This window comes from Amblyraja radiata, chromosome 34, assembly GCF_010909765.2.
Source record: "Amblyraja radiata isolate CabotCenter1 chromosome 34, sAmbRad1.1.pri, whole genome shotgun sequence".
NCBI classification, from domain to species: Eukaryota; Metazoa; Chordata; class Chondrichthyes; order Rajiformes; family Rajidae; genus Amblyraja; species Amblyraja radiata.
This window is the reverse complement of record NC_045989.1, coordinates 9,292,853-9,315,455: the sequence shown is the minus strand read 5'-3', so window position 1 is coordinate 9,315,455 and position 22,603 is coordinate 9,292,853. Positions and strand designations below refer to the sequence as shown.

General features: G+C 46.5%; 1 protein-coding gene across 4 annotated transcripts in view; it reads left to right on the top strand.

Moving 5' to 3' along the window:
• The first annotated feature begins 2,375 nt into the window (after positions 1–2,375).
• Positions 2,376–22,603, top strand: part of glce (glucuronic acid epimerase) — an 80,354-nt gene continuing 60,126 nt past the window's right edge. The window contains exon 1 of one of the 4 annotated variants that reach the window (XM_033050442.1): positions 2,376–2,676. Coding sequence is in view for 1 of the 4 variants with exons in the window: in XM_033050445.1 (XP_032906336.1) it covers positions 3,209–3,210 (2 nt within the window). In the remaining 3 variants the exon portion in view is untranslated. Of the gene's footprint in view, positions 2,677–2,911; positions 3,211–3,237; positions 3,478–22,603 lie in introns of those variants that run through there. The other 3 variants (XM_033050443.1, XM_033050445.1, XM_033050444.1) reach the window with 3 other exon arrangements.

Here is a 22,603-nt window from a genome sequence, read left to right as displayed (position 1 = left end):
CAATTTATTGTCATTTGGACCCCTTGAGGTCCAAACGAAATGTCGTTTCTGCAGGCATACATTACAAAACAAAAAGACCCGAGACACAACACAGTTTACACAAACATCCATCACATCGTTGTGATGGAAGGCAAAAAAAAAACTTATCTCTCCACTGCACTCTCCCCCCCGATGTCAGAGTCAGAGTCAAAGTCAAAGCCCCCGGCTGGCGATGGCGATTGTCCCGCGGCCATTAAAGCCACGCCGGGTGATGCAAGGCCGCACACCGGGTCTTGTTGTTAGAGCCCCCGGCGTGCGCTCGCAAAGTCCCGCGGCCATTCCAAGCCGCGCGGGGCAGTGATGTAAGGCCCCGCTCCAGGTGCTCTTCAACCCCGCAACTCGAGCGGGAGAAGTCGCCGTTGCGGAAGCCCCGAAAAGCGGTCCCCCAGCAGGGACCCGCGGGCTCCCGGTGCCGCCGTCCGCCAAATCCGCAGTTGCAGCCTCCGAATCTCCGGGGGTCGGGTCCACCCGTTCCGGACTCGGCCAGCCCCGTGACGGTGAGGTGAGTAGTCGGCTGCTCCGCAGCTGGAACCCCAGGTCGTTCCTGTTGGAGGCCGCTCCACGTTGCAGCCCCAACGACAACGGAGACCCGACAAAGAAAAGGTCGGGTCTCCCGTGCAGGGAGAGATTTAAAGTTACCCCCTCCCCCCACCCCCACCCCCCCACACACATACCCCAACAAAAAAAATAACAAAAACTACATAAAAACTAGACAAAAAATAATAAAACACAGACGGACTGCAGAGGCCGCTGCTGACGAGAGTCGCGCCGCCCACCTGATTTAAACAGGAAGGCAGATTACTATCTAAATGGCATCAAGTTGGGAAAAGGGGAAGTACAATGGGATCTGGGGGTCCTTGTACATCAGTCTATGAAAGTAAGCATGCAGGTACAGCAGGCAGTGAAGAAAGCATGTTGGCCTTTATAACAAGAGGAATCGAATGTGGGAGCAAAGAGGTCCTTCTGCAGTTGTACAGAGCCCTAGTGAGACCACACCTGGAGTATTGTGTGCAGTTTTGGTCCCCTAATTTGAGGAAGTACATTCTTGTTATTGAGGGAGTGCAGCATAGATTTACAAGGTTAATTCCCGGGATGGTGGGACTGTCATATGCTGAGAGAATGGAGCAGCTGGGCTTGTACACTCTGGAGTTTAGAAGGATGAGAGGCTATCTGATTTAAACATATAAGATTGTTAAGGGTTTGGACACACTAGAGGCAGGAAACATGTTCCCGATGTTGGGTGCGTCCAGAACCAGGGGCCACAGTTTAAGAATAAGAAGTAAGCCATTTAGAACGGAGACGAGGAAACACCTTTTCTCAGAGTGGTGAGTCTGTGGAATTCTCTGCCTCAGTGGGCGGTGAAGGCGGGTTCTCTGGATGCTTACAAGAGAGAGCTAGATAGTGCTCTTAAAAATAGCGGAGTCAGGGGATATGGGGAGAAGGTAGGAACGGGGTGCTGATTGGGGATGATCAGCCATTATCACATTGTATGGCGGTGCTAGCTCGAATGGCCTTCTCCTGCACCTAATGACATGACAATGATATTTTATTGTCACATGTACCAAGGTACTGTGAAATGTTTGTTTTTGCATACGATACACAAAGAACGCAAAGAGTCGCCACGTATGTTTAGGAAGGAACTGCAGTAATTCGAGTTTCACTGTACCTTAATTGGTACACGTGACAATAAACAGACCTTTGAAGGAACCGCAGATGCTGGTTTACACCGAAGATAGACACAAAGTGCTGCAGTAACTCAGCAGGACAGGCAGCATCTCTGGAGAGAAGGAAAGGGTGACGTTTGGGTCGAGTCAGTCTGAAGAAGGGTCTCGGCCCAAAACATCACATCTCTTGGGAGATGCTTGATGTTTCGCTGAGTTACTCCAGCATTTAGTGTCTAGCCACGTATGTTTTCTGTTTTTCAAGCTTTTGTTGCATGCTATCCAGTCAGCAGAAAGACAGTACATGATTACACTCCAGCCATTTACAGTGTAGACACATGATAAGGGAATAACGTTTAGTGCAATGTAAATCCAGAAAAATCCGATCAAGCCCGAGCTTTTCAGGTATATATCAACCCAGAAAATGCAGCATCTTTTTTCTCCTTTCCACGCTTCATCTGGACATACAGCAATGATTATTTCTTCTCTTGCACTGGTGGCATCTTCTGCACATGCTGCAATGGGCACCATGTCTGCGCCACCTGCCTGCCGCCGGGAGTGGGGGGGGGGGGGGGCGTGATTGACAGACGGCGTGCGCTCTAGCCCCACCCCGTGGTCGACCGACCCCGCCCACCCACACGCACTTGATTGGCTCAGCCTAGCCCCTCCCCTTGACTCCTGTCAATCAGTCCCCGCGCCGCGCGACACCGGCCGTTCGTCAAGTTCGGTCGAATAGCAGCGGCTTGTGGATTAAATAAAAACTCCGAGAAAGCCGGCGGCTGCGTGAGCACATCTCGTCTCAAGTTTCGGCTCCCCTTAGAAACTCTACCCGTGAGGAGAAATGTGCCTGTACCGCGACATATAATCAAAGGCGGCGTTTGATTTGATTTGATTTGATATGCCTGCATTTTTTCCAAACTGAGAAACGAGATACATTTTTAAAAAGGACTTCCCTATCGGATTCCCTTCGGTCCAGGTGGGTGTGCATGAGGTGCGGTTACTTCTATCGGCCTTACCTACTCTTGGTGCGGTTTACCGGCGGCCGTTGGCGTCCGACGAGCCCGCGCCGCGACCGCTCATGTCCCGCCCCTTTTGCCGGCTCCCATTGGCTGAGCGGGTGCGTGACGCGGTCAGGGGGGTCTGTGCCCGCTGATTGGTCGCTCGGCTGTCCATTAACCGGCCGCGGGGGGGGAAGGAATGGGCAATGCGCATGCGTGCTTCCTCCCTTCCCCTCCCCCCCCACGCTGGGATGCCTGTGGGTGCAGTTGGCAGGCGAGCTTGTTCCTGCCCGCCCGCTCGGTTGGCAACACACGTAGAGTTGGCAGCCTCGGCCATCCTGCTGTTTCCTGTGTGCGGATACCTCCTTTTGTACTCCTACGAATTTTAACATTCCGCCAATATTCCTGCACTTGTGCGCCCGGAAGGAAAACCTGAAGTAAAACAAACCACTTGGTGTCAAAATTCCATTGATACTGTTGTGATGGTCGAACACATCCTGTGGAACTGCAATGTAAGATATTTGCTTTTAAAAAAAAATTGAAAATACCTCTGAAGCCAGTTTCTCTGCAAACCAGCAGTTCAACATTCGCCCACTTGTAGTGTTTTTCTTTCCATTTTTCTCCCGAGCGCAGCCTATGTGTATTTAACTGCTACGCTTGGCTTATCTGGTGAAAAGGAATTAGATTTTCAGATGGTTCATGTTGAACACCAACATTTCAAGTTCGTTATCTTGTGCCAAATCATATGATGATATAGACATTTAGCAAGGAAGTAACAGGTATGTAATTTGAGAGCAGTTTTTTTTGTTTGCTTTTTTTTTAAGAAACAATATTATCTTACCAAATAGTAACTTCAGAGTCTTCTGTTTGTTATCTCACCCGATGTGTCATCTGAAATCTGTAAGATAAAGTATGCTGTAGAACGAACTTGTGTGCCTTCAAATGTGATTTAAAATATCGGCTTCTTGACACACTTTTAATGTGGTCAAGACCAAAACGGGCACACCATAATTTAAACTGTTTTAAGAGCCCAAGTTTAAAGCCCCCCATTCTCCAAGAATGAAGGTTGAGCACTCGAAAGTTGCTGCCGAGATTCCAACTCTTGTTAACGTTTTTTGTTTATAATAGAATGTTGTAAAAAAATGTTTTTGTAATCGGTGGAATTTGTTGACATTGAGTTCTGAATAATGTCATTGGTGTTGCACTAAGGCATAACTATATGGTTACTTTATAGTTTGCATTTTGACAAAACACTCATTGGTACAATGTTATTTATCATGATTTGTGCTAAGATGGGGGATTGTACAATACATATTTTCAGGTGGGAGACATATGCGTTGGTTGTTTGGACAATATCAGTTAGGGAATTTGACGAGATGTATATTGGTGCTGTATTTCGGCATTTATTTCAGTGGATCTTCTCGAGTAGATTATAGAAATGTCTTTGGAAAATACTGTTGTGATGCAGAGTGTGGAATAGAGTCTACATGGGGATCATGCAGTTACATCAAATCAATTTTAACATTTACCTGATAAGGGACCTGACCATAGTAAGTGTTTTGAACTTATTTCTGGGAAAATATATGATTTATTTTGAAGGCATCTTCTTTCATTGTGCATATTTCGGTTTTGTGACTAAATGTAATGAGTGTTGATTTGTTTTGGAGAGGACCAAAAGAAATGGGAAAACAGACTTTTTAAAGTTGAAAAATGACATGCTGTTATTCTTGATTTGTAATTGATTATTTATTTCTGTTCATTGTACCACATTAACCATGCAACTGTTTAGATATTAATTTAATATGAACATGAGCGATTTGCAGAGCTTGAAATTCAGGACAATATGACAGCTAATTGCTTACTGTTCCTAATGGATAATTCAATCATGATCCCTCAGTCAAATGTTAAGTTTTGAACTTGCCATATATTAGGCATTAGAACCTCAATACCAGCTCCCCCCCCCCCCCCCCCCCCCCCCCCCCCCCGCGTGACTTCACGGTTAGTCGGTTGATGAATCGTCAAAATGTATTGTCCAATATGTTGGTTGAAATTCTACTAATGATTATGAACAATTTCTTTCAAATTAAGTAGATTTTAAGTTAGTGTGCTTTACAGGATACACTTTGGATTTGCTTTTCGATATAGTACAAGCTATTAGACTGTAGATTTGACATGTGATCTGTATATTGCGGAGATAAAGCAGAGCAATAATTTGAACTAAACTGTGTGCATAACTGTGTATCCGAGTTGCTATTTACATTTGCAGATTTCAAAAGAACACATTTTGGATTTAATATAGGGATAGTTCTAAAATGATGATTTTTTTCTGATGGTGTTCCCATATTATTTTTCACATGGATACAAGTACTTTTTTTTTTTTCTATGTACCAAACTCAACTGAGGGCAATGGGTGTTTATAATGTGATATTTGAATGCATAAGACTGTGGCAAGGTTTATGCTGAATAAAAATAAATAGAAATGTGGGCAGAACAAATTGAATTTGCTTCCTTTTAAGTACTTTTTGAGGATAGTACCAGAAATTACTTTCAGAGAATTCAGGAGATGTTGGGGTTAGAAAATTATTTTCTGGTGTGGGTGTAGAGAAGTTAGAAACGAACATGACGATTGCCTGAGTGTATTTGGTTATGTGATCACTGATAATTGTTGCAATATGCGACTGTAAAAATAGGTAACATCTGTCGTCATCTGCTGTGATATAAATTATGGCATTCAGGATGTTGCTAGATAGTGCAAGCATGTGGAATGAATTGGTTGATTTTCGCCGGTGTCATGTTACGGACATTTTATTCTCGAAATTATTTGCAGCTTATCACATAACTCATCACTAACCCGTTTGTTTTGCATACTATTGTATTATTAGATTCATAGTTATATGGCACAGAAACATGCCAATATCATTCTAAAGAGATTAGTATACAAACTTAAAGCACACGGTATTGGGGGTTCAGTATTGATGTGGATAGAGAACTGGCTAGCAAACAGGAAGCAAAGAGTAGGAGTAAACGGGTCCTTTTCAGAATGGCAGGGAGTGACTAGTGGGGTACCGCAAGGCTCAGTGCTGGGACCCCAGCTATTTACAATATATATTAATGATTTGGACGAGGGAATTGAATGCAACATCTCCAAGTTTGCGGATGACACGAAGCTGGGGGGCAGTGTTAGCTGTGAGGAGGATGCAAGGAGGCTGCAAGGTGACTTGGATAGGCTGGGTGAGTGGGCAAATGCATGGCAGATGCAGTATAATGTGGATAAATGTGAGGTTATCCACTTTGGTGGCAAAAACAGGAAAGTAGACTATTATCTAAATGGTGGCGATTAGGAAAAGGGGAGATGCAACGAGACCTGGGTGTCATGGTACACCAGTCATTGAAAGTAGGCAGGTACACAAAAATGCTGGAGAAACTCAGCGGGTGCAGCAGCATCTATGGAGCGAAGGAAATAGGCGACGTTTCGGGCCGAAACCCTTCTTCAGACTGATGGGGGGTGGGAGGGAGAAGGAAGGGAAAAAGGGGAGGAGGAGGAGCCCGAGGGCTGGGGGATGGGAGGAGACAGCTCGAGGGTTAAGGAAGGGGAGGAGACAGCAAGGGCTAGCAAAACTGGGAGAATTCAACGTTCATGTCATCCGGACGCAAGCAACCCAGGCGGAATATGAGGTGCTGTTCCTCCAATTTCCGGTGTTGCTCACTCTGGCAATGGAGGAGACCCAGGACAGAGAGGTCGGATTGGGAATGGGAGGGGGAGTTGAAGTGCTGAGCCACCAGGAGTTCAGGTAGGTTATTGCGGACTGAGCGGAGGTGTTCGGCGAAACGATCGCCCAACCTCCGCTTAGTCTCCCCGATGTAAATCAGCTGACATCTAGAGCAGTGGATGCAGTAGATGAGGTTGGAGGAGATACAGGTGAACCTTTGTCGCACCTGGAACGACTGCTTGGGTCCTTGAATGGAGTCGAGGGGGGAGGTGAAGGGACAGGTGTTGCATTTCTTGCGGTTGCAACGGAAAGTGCCCGGGGAGGGGGTGGTACGGGAGGGAAGGGAAGAATTGACAGGGGAGTTGCGGAGGGAGCGGTCTTTGCGGAAGGCAGACATAGGGGGAGATGGGAAGATGTGGCGAGTGGTGGGGTCACGTTGGAGGTGGCGGAAATGGCGGAGGATTATTTGTTGTATTTGCCGGCTCGTGGGGTGAAGGGTAAGGACTAGGGGGACTCTGCCCTTGTTGCGAGTGCGGGGATGGGGAGAGAGAGCAGTGTTGCGGGGTATGGATGAGACCCTGGTGCGAGCCTCATCTATGGTGGCGGAGGGGAATCCCCGTTCCTGGGAACAGATGCGGCGTAGGCGGAGGAATTGGGAGTAGGGGATGGAGTCTTTACAGGGGGCAGGGTGGGAAGACGTGTAGTCCAGATAGCCATGTGAGTCAGTTGGTTTGTAGTGTATGTCGGTCAGAAGTCTGTCCCCTGCGATGGAGATGGTGAGGTCAAGGAATGGTAGGGAAGTGTCGGAAATGGTCCAGCTGTATTGGAGTGCCGGATGGAAGTTGGTGGTGAAGTGGATGAAGTCAGTCAGTTGTGTGTGGGTGCAGGAGGTGGCCCCAAAGCAGTCGTCAATGTAACGGAGGTAGAGGGGCACGATCAAGCAGAGACAATGGGTCTGCCGGGAGAGCCGGGTTTGTGGATTTTGGGGAGAAGGTAAAAACGGGCTGTGCGGGGCTGGGGAACGATGAGGTTGGAAGCTTGGTCGGGCAGGGCGTGGGAATTGATGAAGTCGGTGATGGTGCTAGATATGGTGGCCTGGTGCTCGTCAGTGGGGTCATGGCCCAAGGGTAAGTAGGAGGAGGTGTCCGAGAGTTGGCGCGTGGCCTCAGCTTTGTAGAGATCGACGCGCCAGACTACCACGGCATACAGGTGCAGCAGGCAGTGAAGAAAGCGAATGGTATGTTAGCATTCATAGCAAAAGGATTTGAGTATAGAAGCAGGGAGGTTCTACTGCAGTTGTACATGGTCTTCGTGAGACCACACCTGGAGTATTGTGTACAGTTTTGGTCTCCAAATCTGAGGAAAGACATTCTTGACATAGAGGGAGTACAGATAAGGTTCACCAGACTGATTCCTGGGATGTCAGGACTTTCATATGAAGAAAGACTGGATAGACTCGGCTTGTACTCGCTAGAATTTAGAAGATTGAGGGGGGTTCTTATAGAAACTTACAAAATTCTTACAGGGTTGGACAGGCTAGATGCAGGAAGATTGTTCCCGATGTTGGGGAAGTCCGGTACAAGGGGTCAGTTTAAGGATAAAGGGGAAATCCTTTAGGGCCGAGATGAGAAAAACATTTTTCACAGAGTGGTGAATCTCTGGAACTCTCTGCCACAGAAGGTAGTTGAGGCCAATTCATTGGCTATATTTAAGAGGGAGTTAGATGTGGCCCTTGTGGCTAAAGGGATCAGGGGGTATGGAGAGAAGGCAGGTACAGGATACTGAGTTGGATGATTAGCCATGATCATATTGAATGGCGGTGCAGGCTCGAAGGGCCGAATGGCCTACTCCTGCACCTATTTTCTATGTTTCTAAACCTTCCATACCCATGTCTAAATGTTTTTTAGATGTTGCAATTTGACCGCTACAGTTTCCACTGGCAGCTTATTCCATGTATCTACCACCGTCTTTGTCAGAAAAAGTTGCCCCTCATGTCCCCTTTTTTAATATCTTTCCCCTCTCGCCTTAAATCTATGCCTCTAGTTTTGGAGTCCGCTGGGGGAAAAGTACTATAACCATCCATCTTACCAACAAAAAAACTCATAATTTTGAATATCTCTATGGCCATGAACCTCTTAAGCTCCAGTGAAAACAGTCCCAGTTTCTTGTAATTCAAGCCTTCCAGACCTGGTAACATCCTCATGAATCCATTCTTCACCCGTTCCAATGTAATGACATTCTTCCTGTAGTTGGTCGACCAGAACTACAGATAACAAGTACTCGGTACTGCAAATAATTGTACTGCGGGTCCTGTGGTCTCGCCAATGATTGGTAAAGTTGTAATGTGATGTCCCAATCCCTGTATTCAATGCCCTCACTGATGAAGGGAAATACATCAAATGCCTTCTTCAGCACCTGGTCTACGCGTGTGGCATTTACAAGGAATTGTGTGCATGCATCCCAGGTCTCTGTTCTGCAACTCTCTCCAAGGTCCTATCATTTACTGTGCAAGGTCCTACCATTTACTGTGCAAGCCCTGGTTTAACTTGACAAAGTGCATATCTCACATTAGTCGGAGATAAATTCAATTTCTTAGACCACTTCCCCATTTTATCTAGATCATATTATAGTCTTATAACCTTACTGTCTACAATACTACCAATTCTGGTGTCATCTGCAAACTAATGAACCATGTTAATAACATTTTCATCGAAATCATTGATATAGATGACAATCAACAGTGACGAAGCACTGATTCCTGAGGCACACCATTGGTCATTGGCCTATAATCTGAATAACAACCCTCCACTGCCACCCTCTGATTTCTTCCGCTAAGCCAAACCAAGCTGCCAGAGGAGGTAGTTGAGGCGGGTACTATAACATTATTTAAAAGATATTTCGGCAGGTACCTGGATAGGAAAGGTTTTGAGGGATATGGGTCAAACATAGGCAGATGCGACAGTGTAGATGGGCATCTTGATCCGTATGGGCAATTTGGACCGAAGGGCTTGTTTGCATGCTGTATGTGGGATCTTGTCAAATAAATTTTTAAACCGTTTCTTATGTCACTTTTAAAATCTGCTATTATCATTACAGGATTAGCGAAGGCAGGTTCAAGCAGGAAGAAATGCTTTGAGACTATTATATATTCTCACATTAAGTGGAGTCATTAGTATAGTTGAAATGCTCTAACCTTTCTTGGTATAAAATGTAAAAGAATGATTACACGTAACAATCAACTAAAAAGTATCATAAAGGGTGAAGGTTGACTGAAAGTACATTAGCAAGAAATACAAAAGTCTTTCTACCATGCATAGTTATACATTTATTTAAAATAGAGCAGCAAACATTTTGGAGATGAGCGAGTGAAATTACAATGGCAAGTAAAGAAATTGCTCCAGCATTAAAAAAAATTCCGTCTGTCACCTCTGTGGAGGACGTAACTAGCAGAGATGGAGGGACATTTGTTATCTAATGACAGTGAGGGACTTCGTTATTAATATCATCAAAGGGAAAATAGATAAATTTAAGGGAATTAAAATATGATAAATGCCTTGGAGCTGATGGCCTGCATCCCATTGTTGTAAAAAAAAAACTGGCTACTGAATAAGTGGATGCATTAGTGATCATCTTCTAAGATTCCTTGGACCTGGAACACTGCCAGCTGATTGGAATGTAGTAAATGTAATGCTGCTATTTAAGAAAGGGACGAGAGAGGGAACTAGAGTAGAAAAGATAATGCAGTTGCTGGAAATCCAAAACACGCAACCCTGAAAGCACTTATAACTTGAGCAAAGTTTACTTTTCTGGTCAAACACCATTCATCGGAACTGCAAAACTGAGAAAACGAGTCTTTGATTGTGGAGAGAGGCAGAAATGGTGCCTGTGATAGGGTGCAGAACAAAGTTGATAATTGCTTTAAAAAAAAAAAACCCGGCTAGAGATAGAAGGAAACGCATTGAAACGGAGATACAGTTGCAACTGTGGAGCGGGAGGGGCAAGGGTGGTTATCTATAGCTAATAATTTAATATGTAGGAAAGAACTGCAGATGCTGGTTTAAATCGAAGGTAGACACAAAATGCTGGAGTAACTCATGGGACAGGCAGCATCTCTGAAGAGAAGGAATAGGCGACGTTTTGGGTTGAGACCTTTCTTCAGACTGATGTCGGGATTGGGACCAACAATCTTTCCAGATTGCAGAGGTTCACTTGCACCTCCTCCAACCTCATCTACTGTATCCGCTGTTCCAGGTGTCACCTTCTGTACATGGGCGAGACCAAGCACAGCTTGCCGATCATTTCGCTGAACACCTCCGCTCAGTCCGCCTTAACCCTACCTGATCTCCTGGTTGCTCAGTGCTTCAACTCTCCCTCTTATTCCCAATCTGACATTTCTGTCTTGGGCCTCCTCCATTGTCAGTGAGGAACAGCACCTCATATTTTGCTTGGGTAGCTTACACCCCAGCGATATGAACATTGACTTCTCTAACTTCAAATAGCCGTTGCTTTCCCTCTCTCTCCATCCCCTCCCCAGTTCTCCCCCCAGTCTTACTGTCTCCAACTACATTCTATCTTTGTCCCGCCCACTCCCCTGACATCAGTCTGAAGAAGGGTCTAGACCTAAAACGTCGCCCATTCCTTCTCTCCAGAGATGCTGCCTAATAATTTAATATGCTGCTGGAGGGTTGCAATATAATAAGATAAAGGATTAGTTGCTGCTCCTCAAGTTTGCATTGGACACTGTTGGAGTAAAACAAGGAAGCGAAGAGGTCAGAATGAGAAGAGGATGGAGAACTGAAGTGAGGCAATTAGAAGCTTGCAGTTCTCTTTCTGGACTGAAAAGTAGCATTCTGCATAGAAGAATCCCTAATCTCCACGCTTCCTGCAATATAGAGGTCACCATTTTGTGAGCACTTTCTGCAAAATCCTACTTAGACAGCTGAGGATGTAACTTAAGTAGTTTGAAATCCATTGTGGCTGCTGTTGAGTAGCTGCTGGGCCGTTCCCTCCCGGGTGTCCCGTCCCTGTCCGGAAGTGTCTGGGGTGGCCCTGGGCTGGCGGGGTGGCCCCGGACTTGCAGCCGCTGGCTCCAGCTCGGCTCTGCCTGTCCCGCCGGGTTGGCCAGCAGCCCTCCACATCCACCCCCCCTCCCCTCGGTCTGACACCGAGATCCCGCTGAAGATGGGCAGCTGCCGACCCTGCTTGAAGACGGGCGCCTCTGAGCCGCTGCTGCTGGAGTTGTCCTGGTCAGAGAGAGTCTGCAGATGGACTCCTGTTGGCCATGGGCAGGCCGGGCGCCTGTGGAGAGTAAGCAAGAGATGCTTTTATAGTGGTAACCTTGGTCAAAGATTAGTTCATTCTGACATGAAGTAGATGAATAGTGCTTTATCCTGAGGTGAAAAGGTAATTTTATCACATTTCCTTTGGACAATCCTGGATTCCATTTAGATTGCAGGTCATCCCATGCCCAACTCATTGATGTGTTCAAAAGGGAACTGCAGATGCTGGAATATCGAAGGTACACAAAATTGCTGGGGAAACTCAGCGGGTGCAGCAGCATCTATGGAGCGAAGGAAATAGGCGACGTTTCGGGCCGAAACCCTTCTTCAGACTGATGGGGGGTGGGGAAAGAAAGAAGGAAAAGGGGAGGAGGAGCCCGAGGGCGGGCGGATGGGAGGGTGGGAGGACTCCGACCATCGGGTCCGTTGACCCGCGCCACTGGACTCCGACCATCGGGTCCGTTGACCCGCGCCACTCCACCCCCCTCCAGCAACCCACAGCCGTCGCCTTACCTGGAGCCTGGACTCTGCACTGGGCCTGGAGCCTTCACGCTGCTTACTCCCACTCTCCTGGACTTAACTCCACTGGGTCCTAGCGCCCGTCTGCCCAGCCGTGCTAACCTCAGTGGCTGCTCCACTGACCCTCCCCCATCCCCCCCCAACTATGTCACACCCGCTCTTCCCCACCCACCTTACAGCCCTCTCTCCCCCCCACCCCCTGACCACCCACCACCCCTCCAACACCCACAACCCCCCCCCCCCCCCCCCCCCACACATCGCCCCGTCCCCAGTCTACCCACCTGCCTTCCTCTGGCCCCAACTCCCACCCCTGCCGGGTGTTCACCATCCCCCCCGACCTCCCCCTCTCCCCCACTCAACGGTCTGTCCTCAGCAGAGGTCTCACCTTTGTCCCCCTCCGTCCCCATCTCAATGAGTTCCGCGCCCACCATGACTTGGAGCGCTTCTACCGTCGTCTCCGCCTCACAGCGCACTTCCATGGGAAGGAGTCCTCGCCCCCTAATGATGACCCCTTTTCCCGTCTCCAACGCACCCCGTCCTCGTGGAACCTCCCTAATAAAGTCCCGGCTCTGGAACTCTTCATTCAGAACTGCCGCCGCGACGTCAACCGCCTCAACTTCTCCACTCCCCTGTCTCACTCCAATCTTTCCCCCTCTGAACGCACTGCCATCGAATCACTCCGCAAAAACCCAGACTGGGTCATCAAACCAGCCGACAAGGGAGGTGCCGTGGTAGTCTGGCGCGCCGATCTCTACAAAGCTGAGGCCACGCGCCAACTCTCGGACACCTCCTCCTGCTTACCCTTGGACCATGACCCCACTGACGAGCACCAGGCCACCATTTCTAGCACCATCACCGACTTCATCAATTCCCACGCCCTACCTGACCAAGCCTCCAAACTCATCGTTCCCCAGCCCCGCACGGCCCGTTTTTACCTTCTCCCCAAAATCCACAAACCCGGCTCTCCCGGCAGACCCATTGTCTCTGCGTGTTCGTGCCCCACCGAACTCATCTCCACATACCTTGACTCCATCCTATCCCCCTTGGTCAAATCCCTCCCCATCTATGTTCTAGACACCTCAGACACTCTCCGCCGCCTCCATGCATTACACTCTCTGGGACCTCACCCCCTCATCATCACCATGGATGTCCGGTCACTCTACACGTCCATCCCCCACCAGGATGGCCTCAGAGCCCTCCGGTTCTTCCGCGACCAGAGGAGCAACCTATACCCAGCCACTGACACTCTCCTCCGCTTAGCGGAGTTGGTCCTCACCCTCAATAACTTTACATTTGACTCCTCCCATTTCCTCCAAACACAAGGCGTAGCTATGGGCACATGCATGGGCCCCAGCTACGCCTGCCTCTTTGTCGGGCACGTTGAACAATCCTTGTTCGAGACGTACCAGGGCCCCATCCCCGACCTCTACCTCCGCTACATTGATGACTGCTTTGGTGCCACCTCCTGCACCCACACACAACTGACTGACTTCATCCACTTCACCACCAACTTCCATCCGGCACTCCAATACACCTGGACGATTTCCGACACTTCCCTACCATTCCTTGACCTCACCATCTCCATCGCAGGGGACAGACTCCTGACCGACATACATTACAAACCCACTGACTCACATGGCTATCTGGACTACACGTCTTCCCACCCTGCCCCCTGTAAAGACTCCATCCCCTACTCCCAATTCCTCCGCCTACGCCGCATCTGTTCCCAGGATGAGACATTTCATACCAGGGCATCGGAAATGTCCTCGTTCTTCAGGGAACGGGGATTCCCCTCCGCCACCATAGATGAGGCTCACACCAGGGTCTCATCCATACCCCGTAACACTGCTCTCTTTCCCCATCCCCGCACACGCAACAAGGGCAGAGTCCCTCTGGTCCTCACCTTTCACCCCACCAGCCGGCAAATACAACACATAATCCTCCGCCATTTCCGCCACCTCCAACGTGACCCCACCACTCGCCACATCTTCCCATCTCCCCCCATGTCTGCCTTCCGCAAAGACCGCTCCCTCCGCAACTCCCTCGTCAATTCTTCCCTTCCCTCCCGCACCACCCCCTCCACGGGCACTTTCCGTTGCAACCGCAAGAAATGCAACACCTGTCCCTTCACCTCCCCCCTCGACTCCATTCAAGGTCCCAAGCAGTCGTTCCAGGTGCGACAAAGGTTCACCTGCATCTCCTCCAACCTCATCTACTGCATCCGCTGCTCTAGATGTCAGCTGATTTACATCGGTGAGACCAAGCGTAGGTTGGGCGATCGTTTCGCCGAACACCTCCGCTCAGTCCGCAATAACCTACCTGACCTCCCGGTGGCTCAGCACTTCAACTCCCCCTCCCATTCCCAATCCGACCTCTCTGTCCTGGGTCTCCTCCATTGCCAGAGTGAGCAACAGCGGAAATTGGAGGAACAGCACCTCATATTCCGTCTGGGGTCCTTGCGTCCTTATGGCATTAACATTGAATTCTCCCAATTTGGCTAGCCCGTGCTGTCTCCTCCCCTTCCTTAACCCTCTAGCTGTCTCCTCCCACCCTCCCATCCGCCTGCCCTCGGGCTCCTCCTCCACCTCCCCTTTTCCTTCTTTCTTTCCCCACCCCCCATCAGTCTGAAGAAGGGTTTCGGCCCGAAACGTCGCCTATTTCCTTCGCTCCATAGATGCTGCTGCACCCGCTGAGTTTCCCCAGCAATTTTGTGTACCTCCCAACTCATTGATTATGGGTTTCTACTCTTGAATTACAAATACTCCACTCCAATCTACAACTAGTGTATGATTTGCAGTATGTTATGTAGGTAGGTAGCTCCTAGAGTAATACAGTGTGGAAACAGGCCATTCGGCCAAACTCGTCCACACCGGCCACCAATGTACCAGCTACACTAGCCCCACTTGCCTGCGCTTGGTCCATATCCCTCCAAACCTGTCCTATCCATGTACCTGTCTAACTGTTAAACGATGGGATAGTCCCAGCCTCAACTACCTCCTCTGGCAGCTTGTTCCATACACCCAATATCCTTTGTGTGGAAAAAGTTACCCCTTGGATTCCTAATCTTTTCCCCTTCACCTTGAACCTATGTCCTCTGGTCCTCGATTCCCCTGCTCTGGCCAAAAGACTCTGTGCATCTACCCGATCTATTCCTCTCATAATTTTGGATACCTCTATAAGATCTCCCCTCATCCTCCTGCTCTCCATGGAATAGAGACCCAGCCTACTTAACCTCTCCCTATAGCTCATACCCTCTAGTCCTGGCAACATCCTCATAAATCTTTTCTGAACCCTATCAAGCTTGACAATATCTTTCCTATAGCATGGTGCCCAGAACTGAACACAATATTCAAAATGCGGTCCCACCAACGTCATAGACAACTGCAACATGACCTCCCAACTTCTATACTCAGTACTCTGACTGATGAAGGCCAAGGTGCCAAAAGCCTGTATTCAGTGTTGTGAAAGACCGCCTTGGAAGTGGCCACCATTGAATTTTGCACCAATCATATCAACATGCTAACTTTACCAAATGCAGTGTGAGTGGGACTAACAGCAAAGAGAAGTTACAACTGCCGTAAACGGCATGTCCAGCTTTGTGAAAGCTGCAGAGGAAAATTGATCCCAACTGTCTGCCAGAGTTCATAAGGAATTGGCTGTACCGCTATCCCCCACCTCCCAAAGATACAGAATGCCTTGGGTTCACTTCTGCCACTTTTAGCGTTTCTGCTTCTCCGCAGATGGATTGTCAATATGGAAACTATTGCACAGAATTTCAATTGCGAAACATAGGTTTTATTTTTCAGCATTTGCAATTGAAAGCCTTGTTGCCTCAATGAAATCCAATAAGTTTCTTTCGAGAAAATTCAGCCACCTATTGAATTGTTTAGACACCCTGTTGTGTTTATTTTCATTTTATTCTTGCAGTGTTATTTTGCACCATCTTGTATGAGCTAGGATCATGTTCTGAACCTGTTACAATTGTTTTCTCCTAACACATCAATGGATTTGGGTTGCATTGGATAGGTCCCATACTAGGTTATCTTCACATTAATGTTGTACTGACCTCTCTGTACCCCAGATTACCAACTAAGAATTTCCTCAATGGAAGACTTGTTCTGTTACCCCCACATCATAATTAACATTATTACTCTGCTCGATGGGATGAAAGAGGGTATTGAATGGGGCGACTGGGGTTTTGGGGGGGGGATTATATAATTGGATCATTAGTATGGCCATATATGCAGCAATGGTGGTTTTGTGTTTGTTTGTGGGAATTGCTATTGTTAAATGTATTATTGCTAGACTAATGACAGTCTTGGGTAATGTGGAAACTGGTGAAAATATATTATTGCCCCCTTCCCATCCATCCTGCACTGCTCCACCCCTTCATCCTGCACTGCACCCTACATCCATCCTGCACAGATCCCCCCCCCCCCCCCAATTCAACCCTACTATCATCCCCACAACCACATTTTTGTTTAGAAGTGGAAATAAATAATAGAAATTGCATTCATTGCAACGTGTAAAAAGAGATGAGATACTGAAGGCGGCTCCTGCTGTGGGTGCAGTCGACGCTCCAGCTGTGGGCCATCCCGGCCGTATGCCGAGGGGTGCGAGGAGACCAATGCAAAAGCCGCCGGATGGACAAGACATAGTCGCATCTCCTCGACCAGCTAGGGGATCGTGTCCTGAGAAATACGGCCCCCAGCAGTGGCTGGGAGACGTCGGCAACAATGCAATCAAAGAAGTAAGAATAAATAAATAGATAAGCTGATTGCTAAACCCGGCGTGGTGATACAGTGTAAAAAAGTGAAAAGAAACAAAACAAACTACAATGAGCAATCGAGTGCAAAGTGGTAGGAAAGTTCAAATTGTCCAGTGTCCATGGTGCAGGATGGGAAGCTGTGCTGGAAAACGGGAGGTTGCGGTGACAGCATCTGGCCTGAAGTGGCGCTGTTGCCGGCGGTAAGGCTGCAGGGACGGCATCCGGCCGGAAGGTGGCACTGTGGACCAAAGATCTTATAGCAGAGCAAGATAGACCACTCCTCCGAAATCCAATGGACTGACGTGTAGTACGTGGTGGAACGTCACGGCCGCCATTTCTTAATGCGACACGCGACTTCCGCGGTATGCCACCCGCTGAAATCCAAAGCAAAGATTATAGAGCCCCTCTATAATCTTTGATCCAAAGCAAAGATCCTCGAGTATCTTGTAGCGGGAACAGCCCCCTCCTTTGCGTAGTTTCCCTTGCATTGTATTGTGCAGTTTCCCTTGTATTGCTTTAACACACACTGCACAAAATTAAATTTAACGTATACATATTTTATATATTTATATGAATGTGTGTCTGTGTGAGAGGCAAGTTAGAGATAATAAAGTTTATTCTCATGGATCAGAAGCAACTTTGATTTAAATAATCACTATTAATTTATTTGTCTTGTAAGATGATATACATAAACCATAAAGGCAATTATATATATAATTATATAGTAATAATAAATATATGCATATATATATATATTTATACATATATATATACACATACATATATACACATACATACATACGTATACACATACATATGCACACATACAAATGCACGCATACATATGGATACATTTATATGCATACATACACACATATAAACATATATATACATACATATATACACACATATACATATACATGCATATATACACATACATATATATTTATACATATGATCATTTTCCAACGATCAATAGATTTACGATCAGTTCCTGTGGATTGGAGGATAGCTAATTTTCAAGAAAGGAGCGTGAGAGAAAACGGGGAATTACAGACCAGTTAGCCCGACTTTGTTGGTGTGAAAGATGCTGGAGTCAATTATTAAAGATGTAATAATGGGGCATTTGGATAGCAGTAAAAGGATTAGTCCAAGTCAACATGGATTTATGAAAGGGAAATCATGTTTGACTAATCTTCTGGATTTTTTTGCCGCAAGGCTTGGTGTTGGGGCCGCAACTGTTTACCATATATATTAATGATATGGAAAAGGGAATTAGGAGCAAAACTAATGCATACATACCTACATATTTAAATTCATCTGATAAGTTGGTCAAATAACATGGGCACCTTCTTGCTTTTTTTGAGACATGGATTTTTTAAATGTGAATGTCTCATAGCAACACATTTGTGGGTCAGCAGTATTTTGTACCAACCCCCACAGTTTCAAATAATTCTAAATTGAACTTCTTAAACAAGGAAAACAATTTTTTATTTACATAATTTTGTGTGGCTGTCAAGGTGGCTCTGTTGACTGGGCAGTATCACTGTGAATGGTGGTGGCTGTATGTTTTAATGCAAGTGTGAAAAGGAGAGTAAATTTAAAGAGACAATGTGAGAACCATCAGGGTTTCATCCAAGAACCAATTTTAAGGCAAGGTTCCATCAATTACAGTATTTTAATTGAAAATCTTACTCTTAATATTCTTCCTAATTAGGCTTTTTGTGTTCCCTCTTGAACCTTGTGTCTCCCAGAGCCTCTGGGGAGGTTCTGGAGCTACAATAATCCAATCTTGAGGCAAATAACCATCTTTAAAACTGGCATTGCCTCTGCCTTTAATTCTACATTCTCCGAGTATGCTGGATGCCGCGACAATCTCTTGCAACAAGTACAGAAAGGCAGTCAACTGCAAAAAGATCAAAGAGAGGAAAGAGTATGGAAGGGAAAGGCTTTTCAGAATCATAATCAGATTTTATTTGCCAAGTATGTTTTGCAACATACGAGGAATTTCATTGGCCAGGTCAGTCATACAATTAAAAGCAACAGCACTCAAAAACACATTTTAATACGGACATTCACCACAGTGATTCCTACACATTCCTCACTGTGATGGAAGGCGAAATAAAGTTCAAGTCCCTTCCTTTTGTTCTTCCTCGGTCGGGGGTCTCAAGCCCCCCGTTCAAACTCCGTTCAATGGTGAACTCCTCTTGGTCTCCAGGCCTATAGTGCTGCACAAATCACTGCACCACATGCATCTATTTATATCCTTTTCACATGGTTCATGCAGCTGGATATTAACTTGCCGACATGGAAAGAGATGCAGTGAGCATTCAATAGTTCAGACTTCTGGGTGAATTAAGGGGCTGCTTGATGGGCTGAGGGTAATCGAGATTGGCTGATTGTCGTTCTTTTGGAAGAACTGATGGAAGTTCTTATGGAAAAGCTGATTAATTGACTACGGGATGAACTGGTGGGCTCGAGGATTGCTGGATGAGTGTTCTAGAAACATAGAAAATAGGTGCAGGAGGAGGCCATTCGGCCCTTCGAGCCAGCACCGCCATTCATTGGTAAATGGTAGGGAATTGAAGAATACAGTTGAACAGAGGGATCTGCGAATAACCGTGCATAGTTCCTTGAAGGTGGAATCTCATATAGATAGGGTGGTAAAGAAAGCTTTTGGTATGCTAGTCTTTATAAATCAGAGAATTGAGTATAGAAGCTGGGATGTAATGTTAAAATTGTACAAGGCATTGGCGAGACCAAATCTGGAGTATGGTGTACAATTTTGGTCGCCCAATTATAGGAAGGATGTCAACAAAATAGAGAGAGTACAGAGGAGATTTACTAGAATGTTGCCTGGGTTTCAACAACTAAGTTACAGAGATAGGTTGAATAAGTTAGGTCTTTATTCTCTGGAGCGCAGAAGGTTAAGGGGGGACTTGATAGAAGTCTTTAAAATGATGAGAGGGATAGACAGAGTTGATGTGGACAAGCTTTTCCCTTTGAGAATAGGGAAGATTCAAACAAGAGGACATGACTTCAGAATTAAGGGACAGAAGTTTAGGGGTAACATGAGGGGGAACTTCTTTACTCAGAGAGTGGTAGCGGTGTGGAATGAGCTTCCAGTGGAAGTGGTGGAGGCAGGTTCGTTGGTATCATTTAAAAATAAATTGGATAGGCATATGGATGAGAAAGGAATGGAGGGTTATGGTATGAGTGCAGGCAGGTGGGACTAAGGGAAAAAAGTTGTTCGGCACGGACTTGTAGGGCCGAGATGGCCTGTTTCCGTGCTGTAATTGTTATATGGTTATATGGTTATTGTGATCATGGCTGACCAGCCTCAATCGATAACCCGTGCCTGCCTTCTCCCCATAACCCTTGATTCCACTAGCCCCTAGAGATCTATCTAACTCTCTCTTAAATCCACCCAGTGATTTGGCCTCCACTGCCCTCTGTGGCAGGGAATTCCACAAATTCACAACACTCTGGGTGAAAAAGCTTTTTCTCACCTCAGTCTTAAATGGCCTCCCCTTTGTTCTAAGACTGTGGCCCCTGGTTCTGGACTCGCCCAACATTGGGAACATTTTTCCTGTATCTAGCTTGTTCAGTCCTTTTATTAATTTAAATGTTTCTATAAGGTCCCCTTGCATCTAACAAGAGTGTTTTATTGTCATGTAGAACAATTTCCTGCATCTAGCTTGTCCCAGATAGAACAATTAAATTCTTACTTTCAGCAGCACAACAGAATCTGTAAACATAGTACACTGTAAACACTATGATAGGATGCCCCTCATCCTTCTAAACTCCAGTGAATACAAGCCTAGTATTTTCAATCTTTCCTCATATGACAGTTCTGTTAGGTTATTTGATGGTTAGGACAGGTTTAGAGGGGTATGGGCCAAATGCACGCATGTGGGACTAGTGTAGATGGGACATGTTGGCCAGCGTGGGCAAGTTGAGCTGAAGGGCCTGCTTCTACGCTGTGAGACTCTATGAGTAGGTGATCTGTTGAGGCTGGTGGTACGCCATGAGGAACAATGGGCATTGACCTTTGTAAACCACCACCTGGTTGAGTCTCCTTGAGTCACCATCGGCATTGATCAGTCAAGGGTTGATGATCTGCAAAAAACAAGTTGGTCTCATTCTTGTTCTCTCATGCGATACAGGCAGCAGCTCTGAACTGCCTGTGTTTGCCCTCTTGGCTGCCTTGTCAAATTACGCTGGAGATTAGAGTCACTCCTGAAACAAACAGTGCCTTGTGATCCACAGGGGAAAAAATAAAATCTAAATGCAGAACAATGGATGGTTTAAATCAAAGAAAATGATACAAAGAGGCCATTACCATATAACCATATAACAATTACAGCACGGAAACAGGCCATCTCGACCCTTCTAGTCCGTGCCGAACACGTATTCTCCCCTAGTCCCATATACCTGCGCTCAGACCATAACCCTCCATTCCTTTCCCGTCCATATAACTATCCAATTTATTTTTAAATGATAAAAACGAACCTGCCTCCACCACCTTCACTGGAAGCTCATTCCACACAGCCACCACTCTCTGAGTAAAGAAGTTCCCCCTCATGTTACCCCTAAACTTCTGCCCCTTAATTCTCAAGTCATGTCCCCTTGTTTGAATCTTCCCTACTCTCAATGGGAAAAGCTTATCCACGTCAACTCTGTCTATCCCTCATCATTTTAAAGACCTCTATCGTCCCCCCTTAACCTTCTGCGCTCCAAAGAATAAAGCCCTAACTTGTTCAACCTTTCTCTGTAACTTAGTTGCTGAAACCCAGGCAACATTCTAGTAAATCTTCTCTGTACTCTCTCTATTTTGTTGACATCCTTCCTATAATTAGGCGACCAAAACTATACCCCATACTCCAGAATTGGCCTCACCAATGCCTTGTACAATTTTAACATGACATCCCAACTTCTATACTCAATGCTCTGATTTATAAAGGCAAGCACACCAAAAGCTTTCTTTACCACCCTATCTACATGAGATTCCACTTTCAGGGAACTGTGCACAGTTATTCCCAGATCCCTCTGTTCACCTGCATTCTTCAATTCCCTACCATTTACCATGTACGTCCTATTTTGATTTGTCCTGCCAAGATGTAGCACCTCACACTTATCAGCATTAAACTCCATCTGCCATCTTTCAGTCCACTCTTCCAACTGGCATAAATCTCTCTGTAGACTTTGAAAATCTACTTCATTATCCACAACCCCACCTATCTTAGTATCATGAGGGGGAACTTCTTTACTCAGAGAGTGGTAGCAATGTGGAATGAGCTTCCAGTGGAAGTGGTGGAGGCAGGTTCGTTGGTATCATTTAAAGATAAATTGGATAGGCATATGGATGAGAAGGGAATGGAGCAATCTATACCGATCTAGGAAACTGAGAGCAGATTTTACAATGCATTTAAACCTCTCCCATTTTTATGAGATGCATTCCTGGAATATGTAGGAAGTTTATTGTAACCTAGTGCCCTAGTAGATTAAGGGCAGCATGGTGCAGCGGTAAAGTTGCTGCCTTACAGTGGGTGCTGTCTGTACGGAGTTCGTAGGTTCTCTCCGTGACTGAATGGGTGTTCTCCGAGATCTTCGGTTTCCTCCCACACTC